Source organism: Nicotiana tabacum, chromosome 18 (assembly GCF_000715075.1).
Source record: "Nicotiana tabacum cultivar K326 chromosome 18, ASM71507v2, whole genome shotgun sequence".
Taxonomy (NCBI): Eukaryota; Viridiplantae; Streptophyta; class Magnoliopsida; order Solanales; family Solanaceae; genus Nicotiana; species Nicotiana tabacum.
Genome location: NC_134097.1, coordinates 112141756 through 112156893, shown reverse-complemented (window position 1 = coordinate 112156893; position 15138 = coordinate 112141756). Strand labels below are relative to the sequence as shown.

The window sequence follows — 15138 nt, the reverse complement described above, 5'->3', positions numbered from 1 at the left end:
GACCCAAACCTTTGAGAAGTATTTATCTATGATAATATGAGTACACAATACCCTCCCCCCCACCACCACCACCACCAAAAGAAAAAAGGAAAAAAAGAAGTTCCATTACCACTTAGAGCCCGTTTGGACATACAAAATTTTTCCTTTTTTTTCATTTTTTTTTTTTGAAAATAATGTTTGGTTATCCTATTCTTACCAATTTTTCCCTTTTCACTTGAAAATCCTTTTTCAATTGAAAATGGGAATTTTCTAATTTTTAGTTTTACAAATTTATCCTATAGTTTTAAAAATTAGAAATGACCCATAAGTTTTTCATCTTTTTCAGATACATCTTTGGCGTCTGATGGTGGAACATCAGTCCTAGTTGATACTTGAACTCTGCCTACTGAAAGTTTGATTATATGGTAACGAGAAATATGTGGCTATGCCTGCTTTTGTACCTTCTCTGTGTGTTAGTAGAATTAGAAAATGTGATATTGATTTTGCATCTTCTGTGTATTGCATTAAAGCAGAATATGATAACAGTTAAAATAGCATTTTGATCGTTTATTTCAAGTAGGATAATCAAATTGGGGTGATTTTGATAATTTTTACAAGTTGTGAGGTATAAATCACGTTTCATGATTTTGAAAAAAAAAAGACATCCTACTTAATCTTCTGATTTTATAACCAAACACAACTTTATCTTCAATTCAAATTTTAGTAAAATTTCAAATTTGAAAAAAAAAAATTGGAATTCATGTTCAGACGCCTACTTAATCTTCTGATTTTGTTGTAATTCATATTTTAAAATATACTAGTATACAGTGTTATTTTATTTATCATGAAGAATTTAAAAAGATATAGGGTGTCGCAACTTGAAATTGGATAGGCCGAACTGCAGACCACGTGCAGAGAGGGAGGGAAGGGCAGAGTGGCGTAAGCCAATCCAGAAAGCAAGAGATAACTTGCGAACTCCCCGATTCCTATTTCCCCTCTTCTTCTCTTTTCTTTATATAAATATATCATAATTATATTTTCTAGTAGTACGAGAAACTGAATACAAAAAATATAGAGCCACTCAACTCAATACAACAAGACTTACTCACTAGCTGTTTCAATCGGATTTGAATGGTGGGAAACTCAAGTCACTAATGGACTAATGGGTGCTCAGAAAAGCATTCATGCTGGCAAAGGTAGAGTTCTCTTCTCTCTCATTTCCCAAATAAGACTCAATATTTATTAGTGTCTCATAACTCTCTGAAATTTGTGTTTTCTGAAGCGTTTTTTTTTTTGTGGGAGGGGGGTACCTCTAGTTTTGGCTTGTGCTTTATGATTGCAAAGGTTGAAATTTTCTTTTTAACTTACATTTCTCTCACAAAAGATTGAATTATTTTGAATTGTGCTATACTGTGTTTTTGGTTGTCCATATTGGGTGCTGATAGTTCTTTTTTGTGCTTTATATTATAAAGATTTGATTTTTGTATATCTTTCTTGAATTCGAGTTGGTCTTTTCTTGCAGCTAAAATAGATGTCAATGTAGATTTTACCCATAAATTATGTGCTGCTTTGATGCTCCAACCTTTCAGGTTATTACATATTAAACAGTTCTTCGCAATTGGTTTTGCTTTCATCAGTTCTTCACTCTTTGTTTCTTTCTAATATTGCTGTTCTATCTCTGTCAAACAGGAATTCCGGCAGCCCCCTTGAATTAGTAATTGGCAGGTAATATTGTTCTGAAACATTAAGCTTCTTTTTATTTTGGTTATAAATTTTTGGTGGGGTTTTTAAGGATGGAGGGTTTATGTTTAAGCAGTGTTTTATTTCTGGTCATGCTTTGATTGACAATCCTTTTCTTTTTATTCTGCCAGTCTTTGCATAAAACACCCAAATTTATTTGGCAAGAGCGAGAAGCTAGATGTTTTGTGGGATAAAGGACTCTATGATTCCAATATCTTAATAACATATCGGAAGCCAAGACCAGAATGGCTTCCTCAACAGTCTTTCATCATTCAGGTTTGCTATACTCTTTTGTCCAGGCTAGTTATTATCATTTTGCAAATAAATAATTTCTCTTGTTTCATTTGTTTATTACTACATATTATTTGTCGTTTGGAACGGAGGTGCAATTGTAGTAGTTGTTGTTGTATTATGTATTATTTTTTTAATCAAAGAAGAATAGACTGAATTTTTGAATTCTGAAATAATCTGGTCCTTGAAGGGGCTGCGAAATTCAGTTGCTTGGAATTCAAATTAAATACGTGGGTGTAAGTATGTTAAAATGAGCTATTATCCCACCCAATGTTCTTAGAATATAATTACCAATGTTGAATCAGTTATAAAAGAGCACAGTATTGACGTGAAAATAATAACTCTTCTGTGTAACTGATCTGCCTCGGAGGCACGTTTGTTTGAAATTAGAACCAGTTTAACCGATTTTTAGTATCAGCTCGAGAGCAGGCTTTAAAACAACTTGTTTGTTTTGTATGGAGAATCTGACGCATTATGGACTTTAATCCGAACTACACTTGTTGTCCAGCATTCCATTTCTCCCGAGATTGGGGTCCATGGCTTACCAGTTGACAACTTCTCTCGCTCTGGAAGTGGTGGAGTTAACTTATGTCGCTTCTCTGCTGGCTTAGATTTGAGCGAGCCTGCAAGTTCCAACTGGAGCAGCAAGACAAGTGTAAAATTTGAGGTAATTGCGACTCTTAGCACTTAATGGAGCTCTATAGACACGTTATTTTAATTACAAGTTTAATGCACTAATCTTTGTGTTGTTTGATGAAAACATAAATGTTATTTGTCATGCAGCATATTAGTCCTGTAAGCGATGAGGGTCGCTCAATAAACAGAGATCTTCATGGGTTTCCAGTGACTTGCAGGTATCTTAAGCTATTACTGATTCTTAACTTCATTTAATTCAGTTCTGACTCAGCGTATATTGTATAAATGCATGTTTTCCAGTGGTGGCTATCATGATAGTATGGTAGTAGTTAAACAAGAGTCTCGATATGCAAAAGCAAATGATCGTAGTTTTACTCAAGTAAGTCACTTTCTATACACAATGGTGCAAATATTCTCAATTTATATTCGATTTTGATATTACAGTGCATGCAATGTTCTATATGCTTTCTAAAACATGTGCCCGCTTGTCCAGTTTAGCCTACAAATAGAACAAGGGATTCCTATTCTTTCCAAGTGGCTGATCTTCAACCGATTCAAGTTTGCTGCATCAAGGGGACTAAAGCTTGGGCCAGCTTTTCTCTTGACAAGGTGAGCAACATTTTTATCTAGGACAATTGAAGATTATCAATTTTGCACCAGTTGGTTTCAAAACCAAGGTTAACCAGTACGATTTATACTAGTCGAACAAAGGTATAATAATGAAGTTCCTGATAAAGGATATACAAATGAAGTAAAGATAAATAAGCATCCAACTGCCACGAGAACGACATATATAAGATAGGGAAAGTTAGCATTCAGTGTTTTCAAGTGTCTGATGATTTATTGGTAAGTTACTTAGGAATGGACAAATATTAACGTGAGAAGCTCAAGAGGAAACATGTAGGAAGGAATGAACTAATGATCAACGCATCAGGAAAACATGGTAAGGAAGTCAAAGGCAAAAGATGTTTGAAATACGACTTGAGCGTTGGAGAAATCAAGATCTATGTGTATTATAGAAACACATAAACACATGCGAACTGGAGTTGGAACTAATAGAAAATATTGAGCTTTTAACTCTACTTTCCTTTTCGAACTAATAAAATATTGAGTTTTAAACTCGACTTTGCCTCTTCAAATTCAATGTAAAGCAGTACTTTAAGAACTGGGATTTCTGCTTTTATTTATTTGTTTGTTCTTGATAAATATATCTTCATTAGTCAGATTTACGAAATATCTTTAATTGTTTATGTAGATTTATTACTAGTCTTTTTTCTTCCGCTTGGTGATATTACAAGTATTTAATTCTCAGAGAGAAAAGCTCTCTCTTCTTCCTAGAATTATGGAACTACAGAAACTAAGGAAGACATTGATCCTCCTGTGAACAGCCATCTCCGACTAGTTTGCGTTTCGATGAAGCTGCAGAAATCTATTAACCCAGTAATGGTCTATGCCAAAGTAAAAAGTAGAGCAGAATAAACTTTGTTGTCAAATGACTCCAGCCTGATCCTATAGAGAAGGAGCGGCTGGCCAGTGCTGTCTTTAGACAGCATATGTCACCACAAGCAAGTGGTAATGAAGCCATTTTTTCAGTATCAGGAGTAGAAATTGATTTTATTGAATACATGCTTTATTGGGCATATGTGCCAGTGAAGTGCAATTGAAACAATTGGGCAATTGGGTTCACGTGACTGAAAAGGAACCAAGGTATATAAGTTACGATTGTAGTCCGATTGCCCACACACTTATGGCCATATAGTGTATGGGTCTTTTCAACAAGTTGGGAGATTTTCCGGAGTATTCATTCATGTTGATATTAGTCTTGCAGAATGTATCTCTAAAAAGTTTTAAGCCTTGCTGTTAAACAATGTTTGTATCCTATATAGTTTTCCTTTTAGAATGCATCTTTCCATATCCCAAAGTCATACCTTTTTCTCTTGACAGCCTCACAGGTGGTTCTATCGTGGGGGATATAGCTCCTTATCAATCTTTTGCAATCGGCGGGCTTGGCAGTGTCCGAGGGTATGGTGAAGGAGCTGTTGGTTGTGCTAGATCTTGTCTGGTTGCTAACAATGAACTGACGTTTCCTTTGGTATGTTTTTATTTGTAAATTACTGAATCTTTGCTCGTAAGGGTCATTTGGCTGCACATTTTGCAAAAAATATGTTCTATTATCATTCTAGTCTTCTAACTTCCTTAATGATGCAAAAAGATGGAGGAAATCTTGCTAATTGCAAATGACATTCAGGAAAAAAAGAGAGGAGTAACTGTGCCGTACAGACTTCACAAATGGATTTGCTTATTTTGGTTGTGTTAAAAATCTATTGCACTTAGTATGAAACAGGTGTTAAGGGGAACAGATGTCTTTTTATTGGCAATGATGTCTTCTCTTAATTGAAGAATTTGATATTGAAGGAATGTCCTGTCATTAAGTAAGAAAATTCTATTGTAAGATAAATCATCAAATGACAGCGCTTTAGAGTCAAAAGAACCTTTTTCTCTAATTTGAAGAAAATAATTTTATTGACAAGATTAGTTGTAAGAATTGGCTGTTCAAGATTAGTTGCAAGAAATGATAGTTTTTGTAACAGTTAAAAGGTTAGCCTTGTCCCACTAAATGAAATTTCCTAGCTTAAAGTTCCAGTATCAAACTCTTCTACTAAGACCGAGAAATTTATTTTCCTTTTTTGAGAATGATAATAAACATAAGTTAAACTAAGACTGAGAAAGGATTGTTACTAAGCTATTAAGAAATCTGCTCTTTTAACCGTTTCTTGCTATTGTCTCCTCTTATCTGCACTTGCATTGCCTATGAAATTAGTCTGCACTAGTCTCGTATACTGCCCTCATTAAATCCTCTCTGCATCCATTTGGACCTATTAAATTTTATATTGTGTGGAGTCTCATACACAGTGCTTTGTATCCAGAACCCGATGCTTGATGGTGCAGTCTTCTTGGATTGTGGATCTGATTTGGGCTCAGGTCGTCATGTGCCTGGTTAGTGACTTAGTAATTCTTACATTATGCAGAAGGTTTGCTTTATGTTACCGACTACTGTTGAAATTTAGAAACATGTGTGAGAATTTTAGAAAAATCTTCCCGTCGATTACTCCTTTTGGAAATGTTTGAGAATGTCTGTTTGCTTAGTTGTATAGTCTCTCTGTGTTTTCTTATGTTGCTTGAGTTAGGTATTTTTTTTGTTTGTTTTTTTTCGGGGGGGGGGTCTACACTCTTTTCAATCTTAGTAGAAGTTTTAGCCGATGAGGAAAGCTCCTGAAAACTCCAAATAATTGGTATGGGAAATTATTTTTTCTATTATTTTTCTGTGAAGGGGAGCCGTGGAGCAACATATAAGTTGTCTCTGTGTAACCTATATGTCAGTGGTTTGAGCCATGGAATCAACCACTAATGTTTGCATCAGAATAGGCTGCCTACTCACACCCTCTTGGGGTGAGACCCTTCCTTGGACTCTGCGCAAATGCGGGATGCTTTTTGCTCCAGGCTCCCCCCCTCTTCATTATTTTAAATTATAATTTTCTGTGTCTTTTGCGTTGCTTCTTTTTAACTTCTTTGTCTCATGCTCTTCATCTGCCTTACTTCTATTGGGCCAGTATTGAGTATATTCCTTGTTGTAAATGTTTCAACCTTTTGTTTCCAATGAAGCTGTTAATGGTTTAGTTTATGACATAAGCAGTTTAAGCTTAATGATGTTCTGGTTATGCTTAACTACTGCTTTCGAGATCTAAGTCCACGCTTTAGGTTTCACTTTGAAAATGTAGATCCACATATACTCTCATAAGATATTTATCAGAAGTGCTTGAAGACAATCCTCATCAACAAGACGATGAGAATATCTGCTGAAAAATGTATTGGAGTAACACTAGTTTGTTTTGCCAAAATCATTTCTGAGGGATGTGGAGCTTGTTAATTCAGTTGATTTTAGCCATAAAAAAAGAGGTAAGAGTCCTTCAGTGTCTCCTAGCAAGATAGTAAAAGCAAATGCTTTCGAAAAGGAGAAGTTCAATAATATAGGATGTGTAATCTTAAATCCCTGCCTGCTCTAGCTAAGCTTTATAGGTTAACTAAAAACATGCATGTTCGGATCTCTCTTAAGTGCTGCAAGTCTACAACCTAGTTGTAACTACTTCCTTTACCTCATCAATGTGATGATGAGATTGCGTGGTTTGTTTATCATGTGCAAGAACCTCTCAGAAGTTACGCCAATAGATAAATGTAAACATAATGAACATGCTTTCGGCTCACTTTGTCATTCGTCTGTCTCAACATATTTTCTCTAACACTTGAGCATTTCAGGGAATCCCGCTCTTAGGCATGGCAAACCAGGAATTGGAGTTGGTCTTGGATATGGTCTTAGATTCAAGTCTCAGTTGGGACATTTCCAGGTGGACTATGCAGTCAATGCATTTCAACAACGGACTGTGTACTTTGGCTTCAGTAACCTCCCCTCTTGAGAGTTCACCACAGCACTTGCAAAAGTAGCAAAATTTATGATCAGTGTTTCATCTGTAGAGAAAATTTCTGAGGATACCTCTAAGGGATCGGATTTTGGGCTCTGAGTAGTAGCCTGTCCCTTATTAGAAACAAAGGCTGCTCTCTTGCAGAGACAACACTGAAGATTTTTCTCATTGAGCAAATTGGTGCAGAGAAGTGGTTCCATTTTCACCCTACCGCTTCAAAGATCAGATAGAAAATTGTAAATTCTTTACCGCGACCATCAGGAAGTGAGTCTTCATGTCAAAGTTAGTAATCTGCTATAAGACAATGTAGACGTTCAGTTTCCTTTTTTTCTTTTACAAATATAGAATTTGTTAGCTGATTTCATTCTTGAATTGGAATTACATATTATGTGAATGTGATTTACTGGTTTCGCACAGTGTTGAGTCTTTAGTCAAATCTGTCAACAGATAATATTCCTCGTTGATTGAAAAAAGAGCTAGTTCTCATACAAAGAAAATACAAGTTAATCCCTGTACATATAAAATAGACGTCCAGTAAGTGCATAGAAGAAGACTACCCGTAAGGTTGCACATGTGATCAATAATCCAAGCTTAAATACAGTAACAAATATTGTTGTAAGCAAATTTGAAGCTTCATTATTACATCAAATGAAGATAATCAAAATAAAGTACGCCACCTAACAAGAAATTGCCTCTGTCCGTGGTGCAACAAGCGATACCACTCGTTCAAATCTTGTAGTTTAACTCTACTAAAACACTAATCCCAATTTTTTTACATGTCACTGGAATCTTTAGGTTCAAAGTGGAATTTTTGGCAAGGATGAATACAAGAAATAGAAGGTAGTAGCATTCCAACTACAAACTATCACATGTTTAAATCAAGATAAGACATTGCTAAAGTAGGAGAATGTTAACTCCTACCATACATGACGTTGAACGTCTCAAGTAATTCATCCTCAAGTTAAAAAATGGTTAAGTCGAATCTAGGAAAGTAAAATGACGAACAATTTGAAACCAAGGAAGCATTCAGGTTGATCAGATGACAGTACTAGTACTTGCAGAAACGTCGATGGACCTATCATCCTCGTCTCGTATAGTACTAATCATCAGAGCAACTTGGTTTATACTAGGCCTAGCCTCAGGAGAATGGTTCACACATTTTACAGCAACTTGTAACAAATTAACCATCCTCTCTTCACTAGCACCTTCTTGTATCAATGTTCTATCAAACACTTCAACTGTCCATTCTTCTCTTAACACAGAAACAACCCAACTTGCAAGGTTTAGTCCATTGTTTTGCACTTTCCCTGTTAGCAACTCCAACATAATTACCCCAAATGCATAAATGTCTGCTTTAAACAATGCTTCTGCATTTTCGTCGGTTATAGGGAAGACATTGGAACTGCTGGGAAATTGAGCCTGGTTTTGTATGGTACTAATGCCAGCACTGCTCATTAGACCATATTCAGTAATGCATGGTTCCATGTTCTTGTTCAACAAAATGTTTGATGATTTTAAGTTTCCATGAGGAATTCTGTCATGTTGAAGCTCCTGATGCATGAAAGCTAAAGCATCGGCTACACCTGCAGCTATAGAAAGTCTGCTGCTCCAGTGAAATGTTTGGCCTGTCTGGAAACCTGATAAGCATATATACACAATGTTGAAGATATAATTAAGTAAATAAAAGTTTGTTTCTTCTAACAGCTTAAGTTATCAGATAATCACGTCACACAATTCAATATGATATTAGAGCATATCAGTCTCAATCGCCCACTATCAAAAGAATTTCCCGAATCAGGCCATCTTATAGTTTAACTGATAAGATGGTCCGCTCAATTCAATGGTTAATTCATGTCTGATCACTAAACTTTGTCCACTACAATAAAGTTATAAAACTAGTTTTTATTGCATTGAAGTAACATTATGCAAAATAACAGTAAAGCCGCCTAGTGGGTAGGTTTTGTCGTTATAGTGGTTTAAAGTTGACTGCTGTTGTAGTGGATAACGTTTTTAGTTACTTAATGAGACAAAAAATAGTTTTATGACATTGTAGTTATAATGGACAAGTTTAGTGGCTTTGTTGTTATAATGGGTAAGGTTCAATTGACGTGATAAACTAAAGCTTTGTGACTTTACTGTTATAATGGATAAAATTTCAGTGACTGTATGTGAAATTCTTACACAATTTCATGCACATAAGAACGGAGTGAATTGTATGTATTTACTTGTGAAAAGTAACTGAATGAAACTTACCGTGTAGATGTTGAAGAAGACTACCATTATTTTGGTACTCATAGACAAGAAGCTTCTCTTGTCTAGAAGAATAAAAGGCAACAGCAGGCAACACATTTGGATGCCTGATTTGGTCAAGTTTCTGCATTCTCTTCTTGAACTCACTACCAGATATTGACCAATCCTTTATCCTCTTCACAGCCAAAGTCATCTTAGGATTATCACACATCACTTTATACACACTACCATGTTTCCCTCTTCCAAGCAACTCAGCTGGAGCCTTCAGCAAATTCTCAAATTTTAATCCATTATTCATCTCTGGACTTGTAAGAACCACGAGTGACTGTGAAATCGCGGTGTTGCTTTCATCAGAAGAAACTGCAGCTGATGAGAAACCTGAATTGCTCGCGCCTTTCTTAGATTGATCCATTGATGTAATAGTAATCCTGTCACTACCATGATCAAATGCAGCCACCTTTTTCATCGTCTCGAGACTCAACTCCTTTTTCTTCTGCTTCTGTTTCCTTTTTCTGTAGATGCATAAAAGGATAACAACAACCAGAGCCAGGCCAATTAGAATATAACCTGAAAACATGAGAATTTCATCTCTTGTCAAGTTTCTCTTTGGCTTGTCATGATCATCTGAGTCTGCCTCTTCGGGCAACAATGAGCATGTTGTTGCCAACGGGGTGCCACACAACAGAGGATTGTCCATGTAGCTACTAACAGGGAAACGATCACCCTCAGGCGGGATAAATCCACTGAAATTGTTGAATGAGACATTAAATGCAACAAAATTGGAGAAATCAAATTCAGGTATCTCCCCTGATAGCTGGTTATTTTGAGCCTCGAGTTCCATCAAACCGGATATCCTGGATATATCAGGCAGAACACCTGATAATCCATTGTTGGATATATCGAGCTTTTTCAAGTTATTCAATCTTGAAAATGATTGTGAAAGGCTACCCGAGAACCGGTTTCCACCTAGGAAAAGGTGTGTTAGGTGTTTGCACTTGTCTATGCTATCCATGTTTTTTTCCTGAAGTAAGTCATTTTTTAGACTGAGGTAAAAAAGGGTGTCCGCAATTGACTCCACGTTACAAATTGTGTTGGCATCAAAAGTTCCATAGAAATTGTAATCATCAAGAATTATTCTCTCCACAGAAAGTGTCTTTGCATTACATGTAACACCAAGCCAATTGTCCTCACAAGGATCTGATGTTGAGTTCCAGCCTGAATTAGTTCCAAGAATTAATGTACTATTATTGTTAGAAACCTCTGCAATAAACTTGAGTAATGCATCTTTAGCCAATGTTTCATCTTCATCACATTTGGTTGTGTCAAGGATAAGAAAGAATGATATGAAGAGCAAAGCAAAAGTGAGGATTTGGTTCATTTTTGCATGATACTAGCAAAACGTGGGAAAATAGGAAGATATACTGCAGATTTCACAGTTGAGCAGTGAAAAACAAATTATGATGAGTTATGCAGATATAATTGTGGATATTCCCAATGTTTGAAGTAGTCATTAATCAACTAATAGTAGTGCCATTTGGCGGAAAACACAATGAAATTTGTATAAACATTGTGGACTGGGTTATACAAAGTCAAGTACAGTATCGGATTCTCACGTCTTATCCGAAGCCGGCCAGCAGCAAACTTACTCTGTAACTTTATCCTCTACTGTCTTTTTTCATTTCTGACAGTCGGATAGGTTGGCTTCTTTTATCATTTTCTTTTGCTTGAACCAAACATGCTCCGTACATGACCATCCCATCTACAAGTTTAAACGTTAGAAAAAATATATTTTATTTACTTGATTATATCTTCAAAAATGATGCTACGACTCGATGATTCATGAAAAAAATTCTCATGTAGATCAAAATTAGAATCGATTTAGAAATCTACATTTACGTACAACCTCTTGCATTTCTTCTTGCATTTATTAGTCCAGCCCACCGGGCTGCCCTTTTTAAATCTTTGAATCTGTCACGGCATTGTAAAAGTAATTAATTACGTCAATTTTGCTGGCTTTACTTGTAGAGGACTATCCAACAAGTTAATTAAGACAATAGAGCACCTTTTGTAGACACCCCTTTATAAGGAAGTTACAAAAAAGAACAAGTAAAACATGCTCTAATATATAGTACTATCTAATAGGACACAAAAGGATTGCCAAGATATAGTATGTATAGAATTTTTTCTCATGAAACTAGCATGGATTGTTTGAAAATTTACCAAGTTTTAAATAAGCTAAAGAAAAAGACAGTAGAGGGAGTAATGTTGCTGCCGGCTGGCTACAGATGGATTCAAAATTTACTCATCTGCTGCCATACTGCAGCAGGTCAAATCATCGCCAAGTATTAGTAGATTAAGACTACTTCAATATTGGTATTTCCACATCACAATTTGTTTTCTGGGAAATCTGCATTATATCATACTATACTATTTAGTATTTTCCCCACATTGCTAGTATCATGTAAAAATGAATCAACTTCTCACTTTTCCCTTCCCTTCTTTTCATTCTTGACACAACCAAGTGTTATGAAACAGTGGCTAGAGATGCTTTACTCAAGTTTATTGCAGAGCTTTCTAACAATAACTAGTGTACAATTCTTGGAACTGATTCAGGTTGGAACTCAACATCTGATCCTTGCAAGGACAGATGTCTCGTGTTATATGTGATGCACAAAGACTTTCTCTGGAGCTTTTGACACCAACGCAATCTGTAGTGGGGATTCAGTCGCGGCCACCCTTTTCGTCCTCAGTCTAAAAGATGACCTGCTTCAGGGTGAAAACTTGGACACTATAGACAACTGCAAGCATCTAACACACCTTTTTCTTGGTGGAAACCGGTTCTTGGGTAGCCTTCCAGAATCATTTTCAAGACTGAATAACTTGAAAAGGATTGATATATCCAACAATGAATTATCAGATGTTCTGCCTGATTTAACCGGGACGATTTCTGGTTTAATGGAATTCGAGACTCAAAACAATCAGCTATCAGGGGAGATACCTGAATTTGACCTCAAATTTTGTTAGTTCTAATGTTTCTTTCAACAATTTCAGTGGATTGATTCCACTCGGGGTTGATCAATTCCCTGTTAGTAACTACATGGACAATCCTCTGTTGTGTGGCGCCCCGTTGGCAAACACAACATTCCCATCCTTGCCCGAAGAGTCGGAAATTTCCAGTCAAGACTGAAAATTGTAGCATTAGACATGCTTTTGTCTGCACTGATTACACCACTTTCTGTAGTTGAACATCCAATTTTTCGTATTGGACGTCCACAAAGGCATTACGATGAAAATAGTAAATTAGCACACTCTAGGAAATTTCCAGAAAAACAGCGGAAACGAACATAGGGAAGAAGGATAACAAGGCTACTTTTTTTACTAATATATGCACATATATACCATGCGTCAATATGATATTGACTGAGACCAAAAATTGCAAGAAGCTTACATATTACTACTATCTACAAGAGTCCTAAGACTATAAACAACCCAAAAAACTTCTTGCAATTCAAAAACTTAGAAACTATAAGCTAGGCAAAACATTCATCATCAGTGTAACAAATACTGAGATCATCCAAACAGCTGAACTCACCTAAAAGAGATCCATAGTTATCAATGATTGGTAAGCCGAGTTTCACCGAAAATTTGACTTCACTACCACCTGGAACTTGTACCCATTGTCCCATCCACAAATCTTCATCAACTTGACCTTCTTGCTTCTTCTCCCCTCCACTAGAATCAGTTAGCACATTGCTTTGCAGCTCGGCCTTTGTTGAGCACTGAAAATCGAATTCCTTAAACTGATGATAAGCATGGAAAGCTTCTTCAGCTGTGCCAAGACTAGTCCCCAACAAATTTCTTGTCATACTTATGGAGTGGCTTTGCTCGCAAGAATCAATCCTTTGGCCACTTTGAAATGTTTCGCAATTTACATGGCTTTGCTTGCCATTGACTAATTTCTTTTTCCCATGTTGCTTCGAATGAGTTTGCTTATTAGTACTTTGCGGCTCCTTCGCGCTGACTAGTTTCTGAAACTCGAGTTTCTTAGATTGATAAGCCCGGGAAGCCTCTTCAGCAGTATGAAAAGTCCCCAACCAAATTTTTTTCTTAGTGATGGGGTTTGTAATCTCAGATGTATATTTCCCCCACTTGTTCTTGTGAACCCCAATGATATGTGTTGTTTTGTGTCTTTTTTTTCTACCTACACTAGCAGTATCTAAGGACGACGATGCGCCAACAGGCGATTCGTGCTGAATTTGACCACAATCCTTTGGTTTATTCTCCTTATTTCCCAGCTGGCATAATTTATCAAACTCAGACTTGTAGGAGAAATAAGCTTCTGAAGCCTCTTCAACAGTGTCAAAAGTGCCCAACCATATTCGCTTAAGACTAATGGGGTCTCTAATTACAGCACCATACTTGCCGTTCTTTTGCCTTCGGATTCCATGTAAGCTTATTTTTGCTTTAGTATTGCTTGTTGTTACAGTATTACTATTACACCCATCAGATGATGATCTTGTTCCCTGGAAAAAAAAATTAGCCATTAAACATGGGGTTTCTTTACAAGATTCTACACTAATTATGAGGTTCTTTCTTTTACTAATTTCTCAGATATTGTGCAATGTGAAGGGGCGGATAGAGCTTCGAGGTACCAAGTTCATTTGAACCCCGTACTTTTGAGACGCTGAGCATAAATTTATATGTAAAAGTAAATTAAAACTGCAACAAATATAATAGGCTCAATGCTAAGAACCTTAAAATTGAACTCATAAAACAATGTGCAATGTGCATGTTAGAGTTAAAGCCTTTTGATGCATATTTTAGAAGATTCAAACAGACCTGTTTTTCCTGAAAAGGGTCTTTTCTTATCTCCCTAATAAAGGGATTTTTACCATTGGCTTTGCTTCTTTCAGCAGCACTAGTTGTGTTAGTGGAATTTGAGCCCTGGGGTTTGAGCAGTGAAGATGGAATTTTTTGCATGAGCTGGGCAGTGGCAGAAGCAGAGGATTTACTTTTACTAGAGTCTTGATTTGCCTTGACTGGTTCTAGTTGTGCAGCAAATTCAGATTGCTTCGCCAAATAAGCGTTGGAAGCCTCTTGAGCAGTTTTAAAGCTACCCAACCAAACCTTTTTTTTCTTAATAGGATCTTTAATTGCAGCACCATATTTACCACATTTTCTCTTATGAACCCCAGCAAATTTAGTTGCATGCAAATCCATAACTGTACTGTTACTGTCCATGTGATCGTGATTCTGCTCCTTTACCTTGTAATCAAGAATCTCAGCTGACCATCTTCTACTTTCTTGACTTTCACTAACAGATGAAACAGCAGCATTTGAGTCCAAGATTATAACTTGGGTTATCTTATTTTCTGCTTTTTATTACTGGTTTTTTCTTCTTCTGCTTCTTTTTGCTTTTAAACAGTTTTCATGGCTCTGATTATGTTATCGAGACAATGTTCATTTACTATCCATTGAACTGAGGGAAATGGGGTATGCTGGAATTTATGAGAGTACTTTTTAGGGACTGAACTATTCGTACACTGCAGAATAGTACTTGCCTAGTTAGCAAGCCACGTGTTGCTTGCTTTTTTGTTGAGTATTCTACTCCATCTAGTGACGCATGCTGCTTGTCAAGTTCACACTAAGGTACAGTATTAGATGGCTTAAGCAAAGACAGTAACGTGCTACTACTACAAGTCTTCAATATAGAGTCGGGAACCAAAATATCGTTCTTTTAGCAATTTAATAGGTGTAAAACAAA

General features: G+C 36.4%; 2 protein-coding genes across 2 annotated transcripts; one reads left to right on the top strand and one right to left on the bottom strand.

Moving 5' to 3' along the window:
* Positions 1-869: 869 nt before the first annotated feature.
* LOC107804330 (outer envelope protein 39, chloroplastic) lies at positions 870-7538 on the top strand. The gene is made up of 11 exons (XM_016628204.2): positions 870-1175; positions 1502-1568; positions 1669-1704; positions 1851-1995; positions 2519-2677; positions 2794-2864; positions 2947-3025; positions 3140-3255; positions 4591-4738; positions 5574-5643; positions 6961-7538. Exons 1-11 carry the CDS (start codon positions 1142-1144, stop codon positions 7116-7118), a joined length of 1083 nt encoding a protein of 360 aa, XP_016483690.2. The 5' UTR covers positions 870-1141; the 3' UTR covers positions 7119-7538.
* A 261-nt stretch (positions 7539-7799) lies between these two features.
* On the bottom strand, positions 7800-14864 carry LOC107804328 (uncharacterized). The gene is made up of 4 exons (XM_016628201.2): positions 14214-14864; positions 12967-13897; positions 9378-9941; positions 7800-8761 (listed from the first exon to the last, which is right to left on the bottom strand). Exons 1-4 carry the CDS (start codon positions 14613-14615, stop codon positions 8160-8162), a joined length of 2499 nt encoding a protein of 832 aa, XP_016483687.2. The 5' UTR covers positions 14616-14864; the 3' UTR covers positions 7800-8159.
* Between the last annotated feature and the right edge of the window lie 274 nt (positions 14865-15138).